This window comes from Notamacropus eugenii, chromosome 4 (assembly GCF_028372415.1).
Source record: "Notamacropus eugenii isolate mMacEug1 chromosome 4, mMacEug1.pri_v2, whole genome shotgun sequence".
In the NCBI taxonomy this organism is placed as follows: Eukaryota; Metazoa; Chordata; class Mammalia; order Diprotodontia; family Macropodidae; genus Notamacropus; species Notamacropus eugenii.
The window spans coordinates 443685973-443702389 of NC_092875.1; the positions used below are offsets into that span (position 1 = coordinate 443685973).

The window sequence follows — 16417 nt, forward strand, 5'->3', positions numbered from 1 at the left end:
TGTAACAAATTGTAAGCAGTATGATATATATAGAGCATGCTTATAAAAGTATTAGATTCAGAGTCAGAAGACTAATGTTCATATCTGTTATTGACCTTTGACAAACTATTAACCGTCTCTGAGCTAGGGTTTTCTCATCTGTAAAGTGAGAGAGTCAGGCCAGATGAGCTTTAAGGTTCCTTCAAATTTTAAATCCTATGATCTAAGTGTATCGCTGCTGATGGAATTCCACCTGCAGTTGTAGAATTTTTTTTTTGACTTTTAAAATAAATTTTTTAATGCTATCAATAACTTGGCAAAAAAAAAATACCAAATCATTCTTATGTCTTGTGTTCATTTGTTAACTATTAACCGTAGCATTCCATTTAATTGCATTAGGGATATCCATTTAGAAATGAATTTGTATGTTATTGAAATTTGTTGAGATTTCATTTTAACTTCAAAAATTGCCTTGTAAGTAATTAGCCTAATTAAAAGCAGCTTTTTTATAGTGGATAGAGTGCGTGCCAGACTGAGAGTCAAGAGAGAACTAAGTTCAGATTGTTCCTCACCGTATAATCATGGGCAAATCATTTAACTTTTCTGAACCTCCGTTTCCTTATCTGTAAAGTGGGGATAATAATCCAGTCAACAAGCATTTATTATGTGATGATGTTCCAGGCACCATGCTAAGTGCTGGAGGACTGGACAAACAAAATAGTCTGTGCATTCCAGCTCATATTCTATTAGGGAGGATGACATGTAAATATATATCCAGAAAGACTTCACACAGAAAGTAAGGTTTAAGCTGAGTGCTGAAGGTACACAAGGGATTCCAGGGGAGAAGATAAGAAGAGACTATATTCTAAGAATAGGGATAGCCAATGCAAAGATACTGAGACAGACAAGGGATTGTCATATATCAGGAAAAACAAAAATATATGAGGCGAGAAAAGTAAGTTGCATTCCATTTGTGAAGGGCTTTAAATGCTAAAGGACTTTATATTTGATTCTAGGGCTAATAGAGAACTTCTGAAGTTTATTGAGTAGAGAAGTGACATCATCAGACTTGGCTATTTCAGAGGGCTCTCTGATGGACCAATCAGTCAACAGATATTTATTAAGCAACTCATTTGGCTTTGCAAACTTTTTAAAGAACTATACTTATTCAGCTATTATTATTATAACATATAAATGTTCACATGTAATTTAAATGGAGCACAGTTTGGAGGCCATTACTATTTCTCGAATATCCTGTTTGAATTACGTTTATACTTTTAACTTCTTTCTAAATATTTAGTATTCCGTTTTATGGTACTTCAGTCTTGGTAGAATATTGAACCTCAACTATAAAAAAAAGGCAAATGTAAATGAATTTCTTACAGGAAAAGTTCCTAGTAAAATATAATTCTTGGGTTGTTATACACTTATATTTTTGATGATATAAATTATTTTCCTTTTCCCTTAGTGCTATTGGTGAATATGATAAAGCCATCCAGGTTTTTAAGTCAACCCCTCTGGAAGAATTAGATGACATCATAGGTCTTGCACTGGCTTTATTCAAGAAAGGACTTTTCCAAGAAAGCAACAAAGGTGAGTCTGTTGCTTGAGGCAAAAGAATATGTCTTCCCCAAGGTTGATTAGAATTTATCTTTGTATTTTAAATGCTCTGTTATAGTTATTAAGTTTGAATCTTCAATGTAAGTTGATAAGCTACTTTCTAATGGTGGATAAAAAGCAAAACATCAGCCTCTTGGGTTTTCCTTGGGTTTTCCTGGGACATGTTGAGATACTTGCTACCTTTGTTGGACCATTAGGCATTTCTGTAACTCAAAACTGTTCATAGCGTGACCCATTTATTGTGCCATGAGTCTAAACTTTTGAGTATCCCATGGCTGCTGAAGTGGAATTATGTTTGGCCTAGGCCCAGGAATTATGGGTGCCTCAAAACCTCTCTGGGAAGTCTGAGGGTAAGAGAATGGTTAGATGGTAGAAAAAGGAATCTTTACAAGGCAGCTTTTTTGGTCCAGATTCTCAGGGGTCATCATTGTAATAATTTAGTCAAATGAATCACTAATCTTTATCGTATTCCTTAAAAACAAGGTAACAATTAAGATGTACATTCTCTTTGCCTCTGTTTGAAAAATTCCGTAATAATTGGGATTACTTTTCATACCATTTCATTTTTGTTTCCAATTCACCTTAATTAACAGCCTATGAGAGAGCCTTGTCCATTGTTGAATCAGAGCAGGACAAAGCTCATATCCTGACGGCCCTGGCAATAACAGAATACAAACAAAATAAAATGGACATAGCCAAGACATTACTATTCAAATGGTATGTATAGTTGACATTAATGTTTAGTCATGTTTATATCAGGGGATGAGTAGGTTGAAATTTGTGTTGATGCAGCAGCAGAAGCTACATTGTTGGAAACAGCGGTTGGTAGCCCTTTGATTATGAACTATTGAACTGTCAGGCGGTGTTAGGGACATATATGCCTTTTTAGAAAATTATTTTCCTTATTATGGCAATATATACTTGAACTGTTTCTATACTTTTTGAGGGAAGTTAGGACAGTTAGGAAATAGCCCATCATCATTCTTTCTTGACTTATTAAAGTTTGTTTTCATCGATCACTAAGCTTTTGTTTACTGCCTACTATGTGCCAGGCACTGTGAATACAAAAAGATGTGTCATTCCTTGTGTTCAAAGAGCCCACATTTTAATGGGGGAGACAACAAGCAAACAAATATGTTCAAACAATCTATGTACAGGATAAATAGGAAATTACAAAGGGAAGGTGCTAGGGAAAGAGGAGTTAGGAAAGTCTTCCAATAGAAGATGGGATTTTAGTTGGACTTGAAGGAACCTAAGGAAACCAGAAGGCAGAGATGAGGAGGGAAAACATTCCAGCATGGGGCACAGCCAGAGAAAATGCTGAGAATCAAGTGATGGAGTGTCCTGTTTGAGGAACAGCAAGGAAGCCAATGTCATTTGATTGAACTTCATATGGCAGAGAGTAAAGTGTAAAAAAATCAACAAGGGAGGAGGGGGCTATGTTACAAAGGGCTTTGAATGCCAAACAGGATTTGGTGTTTGATCTTGAAGACAACAGGAAGACTACTGAGTAGGGGTTGGTATAGTTGGACTTAGCTTTAGAAGAATCAGTTAGGTGATGGAAAGGAGGATGTATGGAAGTGAGGAGAGACTTGAGGCAGGTAGATTCACCAGCAGGCTATTGCAGTAGTCCAAATGTGAGGTGATAAGGGCATTACCAAGGTGGTGGCAGTATCAGAGGAGAGAAAGGGGCATATTCAGGAGATGTTGCAAAGGTGAAATGAAATCAACAGGTGTTGGCAACAGATTGGATATAGGGAGTGACAGAGAGTGAGGAATCAAGATTGCTCCTAGATTGTGAGCGTGAGGAACTGGGAAGATGGTATTGCCTTGTACAGTAAAAGGGAAAGTAGGGAGGGGAGAGAGTTTAGGGGGAAAAATAATGATTTCTGATTTGGACATGTTGAGTTTAATATGTCTGCTGGGTATTCCTGAAAGTCAGTTGGAGATGTGACATTGGAGGTCATCAGAAAGGGACAAAAAAAAAAGTTGATTTGAGAATCATCAACATTGAGATGATAATTAAATCCTTAGGAGTTTTAGATGTGAAGGGTGATATCATAAGTAAATTAGAGGAGTGGAGAAAAAAATTACCAGTCAGATCTGTGGGAAAGGGAAGACTTAATGACCAAACGAGATAGAGAAGATCATAAGAGGTAAAATGAATTATTTGGATTACATGAAAAGAAAAAGGTTTTGCAGATATAAAACTACTGCAACCAAAATTGGGAGGAAAACAGGAAACTGGGGAAAATTTTTTTCAGCAAGTTTCTCTGCTAAAGGCCTCACCTCTCAAGTACATAGGGAACTGAATTACATTTACAAAAAAATCAGAGCCATTTCCCAATTGAGAAATGGTCAAAGGTTATGAAGACAGTTTTCACAAGAAGAAATCAAAGCTATCAATAGTCATGTGAAAAAAATGCTCTAAGATCATTAATAATTAGAGAAATGAAAATTAAAACAACTTTCAAGTATCATCTCACATTTATCAGATTGGCTAAAATGACAGATAGTGGAGGGAATGTGAAAAAATAGGTACACTAATGCACTGTCATGATCTGAATTGGTCCAGCTATTCTGGAGAACAATTTGGAACTGTGTCCAAAGGGCTATAAAACTGTCTTAACCTTTGACTCAACACTGACACTGCATCTGTATCCCAAAGAAATCAATGAAAAAAGGAAAGGACCGATATGTACAAAAAATATTTATGCAATTTTTTTTGATGGCAAAGCATTGGAAATAAAGAGGATGCCCCTCAGTTGTTGCGTAGGATTGTGAAGTCATACTCTTGTGCTGTATAAATGATGAAGGGGATGATTTCAGAAAAACCTGAACTGAAGCAGAGCAGAGTGAACAGAACAAGGAGGACACCGTACACAGTAATAGCAGTGTTTTATGATAATCCGCTGTGAATGACTTAGCTACTCTTATTGATGTAATTATCCATGATGATTCCCAAGGACTCCAGAGAGAGAGCTGATGAACACTTCTGTGAAACATATTTTTTCACTTTATTTTTCTTGCCTTTTTTTATTCACAACGTGGCTAATACAGAAATATGTTTTGCATGACTTCCTATGTATAATGACTATCATATTGCTTGCTTTCTCAATGGGAAGGGAAGTGCTGGATGTTAGAAGAGAATTTGGAACTAAAAAATGGTTTAGAAAAACAGGATTTTTAAATTTCACTTAGATTACTAAGTAAAAAAGTATAGTAGGAGAAGAAAAGTGGACCCAGGACAGAGCCTTTTAAGACACCTAGGTTTAGAGGGCATGATCTGGATGAGGATCTAGCAGTCTGTCCTGAAAAGCTAGAGAGGAGAGCTTCAGGGAGGAGAGAGTGATCAGCAGTGTCAGAGGCTGCCCTGAGGTCCTGAAGAATGATGATAGAGAAAAAGGCCATTGGATTTGGACAGTAAGAGATCAGCCAAGTGATGAGCTTGGAAGCCAGATTGTGAGGATTAAAGAAGATAGTGCAAGGAGAGAGAGCATAGGTATGTCCTGTAGATGTCCTTCCCAAGGAGTTTAGGTACAAAGGGCAGAAGTGAAAGGATTGAGGTTTTTTTGAGGATGGGAAAGACGTGGGCTTGTTTGTAGTTGGGAAGAAGCCACTAAAAATAGGGAGAGATTGAAGGTAAGTGATGGAGAGGGCACTCTGTTAGGGGAGACAGAATGAAATGGGATTGCTTGTGTGAGTGGTAAGAGTAAGGCTACCTCTGTGTGAAACAAGAATGAGGGAGAAGAATATCAGAAGGCATCTGAATGATATGAAATGAGGAAGAAGGAGCTCATGGTGAAGGGCTTCAATTTTTTCTGTGAAATGTGAGGCAGGATTCTCAGCTGAGAGGGGAGGGGAGGAGGAACCATGGGAGGCTTGAGGAGGGAATAAAAGGTTTGGAAGAGACTTGTGGAGAGCGGAATAGTGAGTTGATAATGGAGTATAGAAGATTGCCTGACAGCAGTGAGAGCCCAGTTGAAGTTGTATAGCCTAAATTTGAAATGAACCTTAGGCTTCGGTCAGAACAGTTGCTTGATTTGACTCACCTCTGTTCAGTTGTGTGTTTCTAGGAATGAAGGTGAAGTATGACAGGAGTCGCTGCAGGCTGGCTTGGTAGGGTGCAGTAGGCAACATGATTGGATTAAGAAGCAGCTTTGGTGAATTCTGATGGAGATTCTTATCTTCTCCTTTTTCTATATGATTAGGAATCTTTATTCCTATTGCATGCTGCTGGATTTAGGACCTAAATTTTTATCTAGTTGCTGTCTGTCTTATATTTTAGTTGGTCTTTTTTTTTTTTTCAAACATCCTCAAAGGTGGTTTCTTTCATCTTTTCTACCAAATTCAAGAATTCAAAAATAGTGCATTGTTGGTGGATGCCAGTCACTTTTGGATGTTTATTCTGTATTTGTGGTAGGTACTTTTGGATGGAGAGGAGTCAGCAGGGTAATAGGAGAGGTGGAACATAATCACATACAAATCTTCGAAGGTATTTATAAAGATATAAACAAGTAAATTAGAATTGTACACTCCTTGAGGGCAGGAATTTTGTTCTTGTATTCATCTTTGTAGCTTTAACATGTGATGCAAGAGTTTGTATTTTAGCATCTTATAGTAATACATCTTTGTTGAATAAATGGCATATGACTAGAATATCTAAATAGTGAGAGAGTTTCAGTTCATTAAATACTTGTTGCGTTTGGTGAGGTAGACTTCTGTAAATTGTAGATACTAAATCTTGTCTGCATAGAAGAGGATTTTTTTCCTTTTGAGTCAGTACCCAGAATGAGGTTTTCTTCTTTGTCATGAATTTAAGTTTGTATTGATGCATTCTTGTTCCTTCTGGTGTTACTTCTCTGATTGTTAGTGTTGTCTGTTACTATTACTGATTTATATTTTTGCTTGGGCTATATTTCTAAATACATCTAAACTCCAGGCATGCTTTCTTACTCTTGCTTGTTTCTGATAAGCTTGCTTCCCCAGAACATACTTATGTAAATGAGAACTTTAATGCTTATTTACTACTACTGAGAACTAAACATATTGCTCTGTGCCTCCAATAGCACAATATTGAGTCAACAAGTATGTTGTTTTGTGACATTATTCATTGATAATAATTGCTTTCATTTAATTCTTCTGAGTGCTTTTTGAAATACTTTTGGGAGTAATTACCAAGAATATTCCTAGGTTTTATTCTAAGTTTATAGATCAGAAGCATAGTATGATGGAAAGAGCACTGGCCCAGAATTTGGGAGTCCTGGGTTCTGAGCTTCATTCTTCCTCTATCTAGTTGGGAAAACTTGAGTAAGTTGCCTCACCTCTATAGGTCTGTTCCTTGATTGGTAAAATGAAGTGACTGGACTAATCCTCTCTCAGGTAAGAAATTCTCTAAGGCTGAGGTATTCTTTGTGTATATTAATAAGATTTCCTATCCATTTTTACTTTAGTCTCAAGAAAACTAAATCAGAATTTCACAGGAGATATTTATGTCCATTGACAAAATTCTCCTTAAACTTTACATTTCATTAAGTCCAAAAAAAAAAAAATTGACTGGAATTGTAATAGAGATGACTGAAATTTGTAGCTTACATACAGAGAGCTGGTTTCAGCAATATTGTGCTAATTGAATGGAAGCTTTTCTGGGGAGCCATGAGAAATCGGATAATTTTACATTGGGGAAATTATTTTCTTGTCCTTTGTCATGCATTTCAGGATGGTTATTGAAGGCAGACTTCTTTGCCAGAATTATTTCAGCAACTTTTCAAGAGTTTTACAGAACTTGACTCAGGGTTTTTAAGGACTTTAAATAATTGGGTCTGGGAAGAAAGGGTGAACTGGTGTCTTTTCCCTCATCCTCAAGACCAAGAATCAGTAAAACACATAGAGTTTTGTATATGCAATAGTAGGAGTTTCATCATGTAGGGAAATCAGAGGATTTGCTCTGGTGAGATGTTTTTAGTAAAAATGATTTTAGGTGAAGTTTTTATGACAGGTAATTGTCAAGTTCCTGGAAACTGTTCACAAGTGTCCTGTTTTGTTTTTTTTTTCTCTTTTCTGAATTTACAGTTCTATCCTAAAGGAACCAACCATCGAAAGTCTTCAGGCACTCTGTGCTCTGGGACTGGCAATGAAGGATGCCACTCTCTCAAAAGCAGCACTTAATGAATTATTAAAGCATATAAAACAGAAAGATGATAATTATCAGAAGTGCCTTATTACATCAGCTGTTTATGCACTACAAGGTCGAAATGTGTCAGTGCAGAGACAAGTGTCTAAAGCTGTCCATAGGTAAAAATCTATTTGAGAATTTTGAATTTTACTTAATATGGTTAGCTTTAGTATAAAGATCTTAGTGAGCAAGTTAAAATGAGGTAAGTCCATTATGAAATGTTAGTAGAAACCAGTTCCTTTTAAGTGAAGGGTTTTACAATGTTGACACAGCTTGCTTCTCACCTTCTGACAGAGAAGTCAGAGGTCCTAGTCTCAGGGTGCAGAATGAGACATATATTTCCAAAACACAGCAAATGTGGGAATTTATTTTGCTTGACTATTCATGTTTGTTTTAAGGGTTTTGTTGTTGGTTTTGTTTCATGAGAGGAGGCGGGGTGGGTTTTGTGGAGGAAAAGGGTCTGGCAGTATGACAACTAAAGCAAGTCAATGAACCTTGAGGTGCCCCAGACTTCTTAATAGCATCACATATTACAGATGAATTGTTAGTCTGAATTAGTGGAGGACCTACAATGATGAAATTACACATCTGAACACTTTCATCTACCCCGGTAAATACATAAACCCATTTGAGAAAATAATAGTCTACCCTCATATAAGCATTTTTACTTGATCAGTCCAGTAAATTGGAGTTAATGCAATTTCCTTTAGTAGTTTAGTTCTTTGCAGTCTCTTCTCACAGATAACCATTTTTCATGTAACTTAAATCTGACCTTCTTATATATGAAACTCCTTGTGATATTTAAGGCAAATAATTGCTCAGATATCCAGACCATATAGTACAGTGGATAGAGAAATAGTCTTGACTCAGGAAGATCTGAGTTCAATTCTTCCTCTTTTATAAGTTGACTGAGATAACAATGGACATGTCACTTTATGGGTAACTGTATAAGCCTATAAATTGTAGAAAAGCTGCTTCATTACATGGGTAGAGGGAGTTTCCTCACCTTTATCTGTCCTCTTTGATGATAGTCATATGGTATTTTCAGAGAGACGTTAAGTCTGTTAACACATGACCCTTGGGCTCTGAAAAGAACCTGGAATGAAAGAGTCTGATCAGAGATTATAAAAGCATTTTTTATTAGACAAGAGTTTGCTTAAGTGGAGCAGAGAGATAGATCATTGCTGCTCAAAAGGGAGTGGGGGAAAAAGGGTGGGATATTTATGATTTCTAGAGGTTTTCTGGCAGGGAGCGTTTTGAGTGGGGACTGGGGTTGTGTGTAGAGATATCTGTGAATACAGTAGGAGTAAGGTGTTTAGAAAGTCCCGAATTTGCAGCTGTTACTCAAGGCTGTTAAAGGGTGGTCCAGTCTCTGCAGACATCTCCAAGTTCAACTAGAGTTCACTTTGCAAAGGACCACTGATATGCCAAGCAGTTTTGGGCTTCAGAAGCCTTTCTGATTGGCTAGTTATTGTGTAACTCTGACAGGTTAGTGTAGTCATTCCAGACCCCAAGTTAACAAGCCATACAGGAGACAATAACTTATGTTTTTCTTGAAAACTAGGAACTTCATATTGAGTCAGGAACATATATCATGAATTAGTTTTATGCAACTAAAATATTTTTATACTTAAAGTTTTGGGGGAAATGGAAATTGAAATCATTTTGTTTTTTTATAGATAACTTCCTTTTAAACTTTGTTACTTTTGATTTCTTCTACAGTAACCCAGAAGACCCTGCCCTTTGGTCTCTTTTATCCCGAGTGGTACCTCAGTATAGTCCACAACATGCTCAAGTAAGTTATTTCCTGAAGTCTGCCAGAAATAGAAATAATATATTGTATTGTAAGTATTACAGTTTTTAAGTAAGTTTTACAGCTAGCACAGAATCTCAGCATTAGAAGGATCCTAAGTATTCCATCTAATTCAACCAATACTTGGCTAAGAATTTCTATTATAACATCATTATAATCATTAACATCATTATAACATCATTAATGTGTTTATCCAACCTACATTTGAAAACTTCTCAAGTGAAAACTACTTTCCAAAAACAACTCATTCTTCCTTTTTGTTGTTGTTCAGTCATTTTCAGTAATGTCCAACTCTTCGCGACTCCATTTGGGGTTTCCTTGGCAAAGATACTGGAATGGTTTGCTATTTCCTTCTCCAACTTATTTTACAGATGAGGAAAGTCAGGCAAATAGGGTCAAGTGACTTGCCAAGGTCACAAGGCTATAAAGTGTCTGAGGTCAAATTTGAACTCAGGTCCTGATTCCAGAGCCAGTACTCTATCCACTGTGCTACCTTTATGTCTCTAATTGTTCAGTAATTGTGAAAATGCTCCTTATATTGAACTAAAATAAATATCTCTTTTCAAATTCTATCCATTGCTCCTACTTGTGCTCTTTTGAGCCAAGAACAAGTCTAATTCTTCTTCCATGTGATAACTGATAAAATGCTTGAAGGCTTTTACTATGTCTAAGTCTTCTTTTATGGGTCAGATGTTCCCAGTACTTTCAGTTCATTCTTATATGGCCATAATCAGCTTATCATTTTGATTATTTTCCAGAGTTCTTCCTAAAATGTGATGCCCAAAACTGGATAGAGTTCTGCAAATGTTTGTCCAGGGATGAGTACAGTCAGTGGAACTATAGCCTTTCTCCTCTTGGGTACCATTACCTTTCTTAATTCAGTTGAGGATAATAACATTTTTTAGTTGCTGGGCCACATTTTCAATTCTCACTAAATATATAGTCCACTAAGACACCTGACTTTTTCATAAAACTTGTCCATCCGTATCACACCTGTGTTGTCCTTGTGAAGTTGATTTTGTGAACCCAAATGAAGGATTTTATGGTTAGAGTTCTAGATTTAAAGTCAGGAAGGTCTGAGTTGGAACCTTGCCTCAGATACTTCTTGCTCATATGACCGTTGGCAAGTCCCTTACCTACTCTCAGCCTCATTTTTCTCCTCTCTAAAATGAGGATAATAGTAGCACCTGCCTCACAATTGTTTTGAGGTTCAAATGAAAAAACATGGGTTAAATATTTTGCAAATCTCAAAACACTCTATAAATATAAAAGATGATAAGATGGTGCCTGTTAAATTTCAATTTGTTAAATCCTTGTCTTAGCCTTTTCAGATATTTTTTGGAGCTTGACTTTGTTATCCACTGGGTTAACTGTCCCTCTCAACTTCATTCCATTGGCACATTTGACAAATGTGCTGTCTGTGGATCCAGATCGTTGACAAAAGTGTTGAACAATGAATTAGGTTAGATTCTTGAGGCACTTCAATAGAAATCTCCTTTCACATTGTTACCGTTCCATTAATGATTACAGTATACTGTTGTCTAGGCCACATCTTTCCATTTTGTCTACAGATACTTATAATTCAAACAAATTAATTGGGTAATGGGGCAACTCATTTTAGAAGGGACACTGTTGAGCTATTGAGAGTATAGAGGGAGGACAACAGGATGGTCAAAGACCTTAAGATCTTGTTGTGGGAAGAAGAGTTGAAGGTGCTTAACCTGGAGAACAGGAGAACAGGACAGGCCCAGGGCATCGAAGGGCTATCTGTCAGTGGAAGAGGGCTTAGAGGAAATGGTGGAAGATGCAAACAAGCTTTTTAAGGCTTGATTTAACAAAGGAGTTCCTGACAGTTAAAGCTGGCCCCAGCTGGAATTAATGGCCTTAGTAATGTCCTCACTCAAGGCTTTCAAGAACAATCTGGAGCATCCCTTGTCAGGTATTTTGTAGAGAGAATGCTTATTCAGGAGTGAGTTAGGCTAGATGGTTGCTGAGATCCCTTCCAATTCAAATTCTTTGATTGATGTGTTTTATGTTTCATTCAATGAACAGATTCTTTTTCTCTATATGCCTATTATTAGTTGCATAGGACTTCCAGGGATGTTGGGATATGAGCATTGCCAATGATAATGGGATCTTATCCCTCTTTTAATGATGCAGTCTATACTTCTGATACTATAACTTTTGTTTAGAGATCTTAAGAAGGGTAATTAGTATCAAAGCACAGCTGATGTCTATATATGAGAAAAGAATAAAAATTCACAAATAATAGAAAAATAGTTACATGAAACTTTCTCTCCACACGTAGAATCTGTTTCCTAGGATCGTAGATTTGAAGCTGGAAATTTAAGCACACATTTTTCTGTTGTTTCTCAAGGAAGTACTACTCCTGCCACTTAAAATCAGTGTCTTACTATAGATTTCCTTCTGATCCAACTGAAAAACTTCTTTTGATCCATTAAAAACTGAATTGATTGATTTGATTGAAAAGACGTATAGTAGTACTTTGTTTGGATTCACAGTTGACCTAAGCTGTCTAGATTGAGTTAGTGATTGACATGGTATTGAAATGGTAAAAGAGCACTGGAGTGAATTTTACTAATATTTGAAGATTTTATAATTTTTCACAGAGCATTTTATGTGAATAGGGAGCAAGTTTTTTTTTTTTTATTCTCTTTAATTAGAAAATATCACATCAGGTCCACAGACATTCAGTAAGCACCTACTGTATGCTAGGCATTACTGAGTACTGGGAGTACTAAGAAAGGCAGAAGATAGTCCTTTCTTTCAGGGTACTCACAGTCTCCTAGGGGAGTCAAAATGCAAATAACCATGTACAAACAAGAAGTATACAGGATAAATTGTAGGGAGATAACATTAAGGGAGATCAGGAAAAGCTTCTTTTGTAAAAAGTGGGACTTTAGCTGGGACTTGAGGGAAGCCGGGGATACCAGGAGGCAGAGATGAGGCAGAGGTGGAGAGTTCCAGGCATTGGGGAATTAATCTCTTAGGTCCCTTGCAGTTGTAAATCTGTGATCCTGTGCTTTATGAGAGGACATGGGTAAAAATTGTATGGGATGAGAGAAGTTAGAGATGAGGAAGGAAAGAATAACACACATGAGTGACTGAGAGGATGGAAATGTACTTCATGGCAAGAGGAGGGCTTTGAGTTAAAGATGCTACATCCCATTCAAGCTATCCAATAGGCAGTTGGAGATGGGAATTTTCAGGATAATTACCCATGCTAGTTACTTTTAATTGATACCAAATTATTATGGCTTAAAAAAAAATCTGTTAGCATCATAGCAATTTAAATTATTGAGAAATATTATAGTCAGGTACTAACAATAATAATGAGTTGCTTTGAATCAATATAAACATTGGGGTTGGATGAGCAGAAAAAACCCTAATTTTTCAAATCAGTAATGAAAAGGTGTTGTTTTGTTTTTCTAGGACTTCACATATTTGTGACAAGGGAAGACTTCTCAGTGAGAAAGGGTATCAGGGAGTAGTAGGTTAGTAGGTAGTGGTAGAAAAGCCCCTCAAAAAGGTATAACAATAAAACATTTTTTTCCTAAAATGCACAGAAAAGAAAAAGTATGGAAGAGGACCTAAACAAATAGAGCACTTTTGTTAATGTCCTCATAAATTTTACATAGCTGTGTATTTAATATACATATATATTGTGTGTATTAGTTTCATATATGTGTCTTAAGTATCTTCTTTTTTGTAGAAATGTTTGTGTTTGATTAATTTCTTAGTAAATAAAAAATTTAAAAAACAATCAAAATGTAATTGTTCAATATTTTATATTTCAGGGTGGAGCTGTAGCAGGACATGTGGCTCATATACTTGACTCAAATCATGGAAAGGTTGGTTTTCCCCTTGTTGCAAAGAAATATACCACCTTGTTATAAATCACATTAGTATAAGAGAATTGAATGACTTTGAAATGTGATGTAGAGTTAATGTCACATCATTGTCATGTTGCCATGTAATTTTTGAGAGACATGTAATCATAAAAGTCGATTATTTACCGGTTCTTTTTTATTATACAGGCCTTACTGTATACTGCAGTCAATCAGTTGGCAATGGGAAGCAATTTAGCAGAAGATGAAAAAAATGACCCACTGAAGACCATTCAAAAGGCAGTCTTACTATCTCCAGGTGAAAACTATAAAAATCACATAATTAATGATATCATCTTTAATAATTCACATTCCAGAATTACAAGGGATTTTTATGAGATCTTTTCTTTAATATTTTAGCATATCATTTGTTTATATGCAAGTGGTACTGATAAATGAATATGGTTTTTGCCTCTTCATTAAAACAGACATAGTAGAACCTGTACTTAGAAATATACTTCGTTAGCAGTTATTGAAAAGTGAATTTTATTTTTAAGGTACAGCAGTTTTATTTGGAGTACATAGAATAAGTGTAAATAAAATGAGCTGTTTTCCCCATTCTATTCTAGTTTAAATTAATGAGATTTTATTATAAGTATTAAATTGTTTTCTGTGTGTGTTTTTAGTCATAACTGAGAGCATTGTGGTTTTGAAGGAAAAGATTATCATTTTGGTTTAAAAAAAAAAAGATTTACCAGGCATTTATTGTGCATACAATTCTGTTAGTGATGATGATGTAAAGGTCCAAGAGAGCTTATTGTTTGGGCCAGTGGGCACTTAGTCCTGACCAACAATCTGATCATAAATTTGTTAGAGGAATAGAATTTAGAGCTAGAAGGAATGTGAAGACTCTTCTAGTCCCACCTCCTTATTTTACAAGTGAGGAAACTAAGCCCCAGAGAGGTTAAATAAGGTCACTTAATCAGTCACTACATCATGTGGTTGTAAAAGAACACTAACACAAAGCTGCACCATTGTAATTATGATGGAAAATGGGAAAGCAGCAAGAATGTATTAAGTCCTCATTACATGCCAGGCACTGTCCTAAACGCTTTACAATTGTATCTCATTGGATCCTCATAATGATTCTGTGATGTAGGTACTATCTTCATTTTACAGTTGAGGAAACTGAGGCAGACAGACTTACCTAGAGTCATACAGCTAGTAAATGCCTAAGGTTGGATTTGAATGTGGGTCTTCATGACTTCAGGGTCAACATTCTATCCAGTGGGTCAACAGCTGCCTCTGATGACCAGTAATGACTAGTAATGAAGTTTGGCCCCTCCAGGAAAAGAGATGAGAAAAGCCACTGCCTTTTTTTTTTTTTTTTTTTGGAGACGTGGGGTGCTCTTGGTGCCACCACTGCTCATGCTTCCAGGTATGGTTGTGGCAGTGGGTTTGCTGAACTTGTTTTCTTTGTTACAAGGGAAGCTTTTCTGTCTGGAAATGATCAACTACCCCCAGACCTCAGGCCTGCCTTGTAGAACTGAAGTGCTGTATGCATGTTATCTTGGCAGGCCAGCATTCCTGACCCCATCAGTGAGAAGGCCTGCCCTCACTGTGGCCTGGAGGATGGGGCTCTTTCAGGTATCGGAACTAAGGGGTAAGAACCCCATGTGGGAGCTGTAGGGTATCTGAGGGGAAAGAGCCCTGGAAACCAAGAGCCTCTTGCTGTAGTCACAACAGACATGTGATACTTTTTAAGTGATACTTTTCCATCCTTCCTTCCCCTCCCTCCAACATAATTCACTTCCTTTTTCTCCAGAGCCCAGCGGTAGCCTACCTGCCTTTCTTTGTACTGCCATCACTGTTGATCCTGACCAGGATTTCTCTCCTCGGTCTTTTATACTATTATTTCTCCTTTGCTCTCAAGCCCAGTATGCAGCCTTTCTGAGATTTTCTCCTGTTTTTATCTTTGAGCACATGGCACTATCCCATTGAATTTGTTTTGCTTATAGCTGGTCCTTATCAATCCTACTTTCCTTCTTAAAACCGCTCCCTTTTTCATTGTCTCTGCTGCCACTTATTTCCATGTTGAATTTAGTTCTGTAGCAAAGTTTGTGTTCACCCCTCTTTTTATTCAGTTTAGATGAAAGTGAGGTTCCCATGATACCTATTTTCTTCCCCCTTTCTCCGTGTTTTTATATGCTTCTCATGGATGTCTGTAATGTGAGTTAACATATTCCCTTCCCTTTCTCTTCTCTTCTTCCCTATTCCTTTTCTTTCTTCTCTAAATACCCTCAAAACAGAACAAAAACACTCCCCAGGACCTCTGTCTTATTGAACTCCTTCTGTGATCCTTGCAGACATTAGAATTTGGAGGGGACAGTTGTTTTTCTTCATCTTATTGGAATATATTCACTTTATTGTTGTGTAGTCCTCTTCAAGTGCTTAGATGTAGTTATCTTTCTAGTATTGGCTTGATGTAGGAATCCAGAATGCTATGCTGCCTGGGTGCTGGTCTTGTCTTTCTTTCTTGTTTGGCTCAGGCACTGAGCTGGGTCTTGGTCGGGCTCTCTATCTTGCTTTGGGCCTGGGATGCTTTACATGCTATGTTTTCTTTCTGTCCTGGTTTTCCTCTGCTAAGAGCTTGTGCAGAGTTCTGGTAGTTTTCTTGTGTAAACCTGGACTGGATGGAGGAGCTTGTAGCTATTTTTGGTTTTGTCTTCTTTCTAGCTATTCGTTCTGGTGCACTTTTAGAGCTTTTGCTGGAGTGTTTAAGGGGTACTCTTGGCTCTTCTAGGTCCTAATATGCCCCCATGAGCTAGAAAATTACTCTACCACCAGAGTTCTGTCCCTCCAGAATAAATTACAGAGAATAAATTGAGTAAAGTTAGCATGCATAGAAGGGAGTCATTGGAGTTTATTAAGTAGGAGATTGACCTGGTCAAACCTTCATGTTAGGAAAATCACTTTGGCAGT

At 37.0% G+C, this 16417-nt stretch overlaps 1 protein-coding gene across 9 annotated transcripts in view; it reads left to right on the forward strand.

The window, feature by feature from the left end:
- SKIC3 (SKI3 subunit of superkiller complex) overlaps positions 1–16417 on the forward strand; it is a 112186-nt gene that overhangs the window by 65849 nt on the left and 29920 nt on the right. For all 9 annotated transcript variants that reach the window (XR_011966440.1, XM_072606093.1, XM_072606096.1 and 6 more), the window contains 6 exons: positions 1448–1572; positions 2193–2316; positions 7672–7893; positions 9497–9569; positions 13406–13459; positions 13646–13754. Coding sequence is in view for 8 of the 9 variants with exons in the window: in XM_072606093.1 (XP_072462194.1) it covers positions 1448–1572; positions 2193–2316; positions 7672–7893; positions 9497–9569; positions 13406–13459; positions 13646–13754 (707 nt within the window). In the remaining variant the exon portion in view is untranslated. The remainder of the gene's footprint in view (positions 1–1447; positions 1573–2192; positions 2317–7671; positions 7894–9496; positions 9570–13405; positions 13460–13645; positions 13755–16417) is intronic.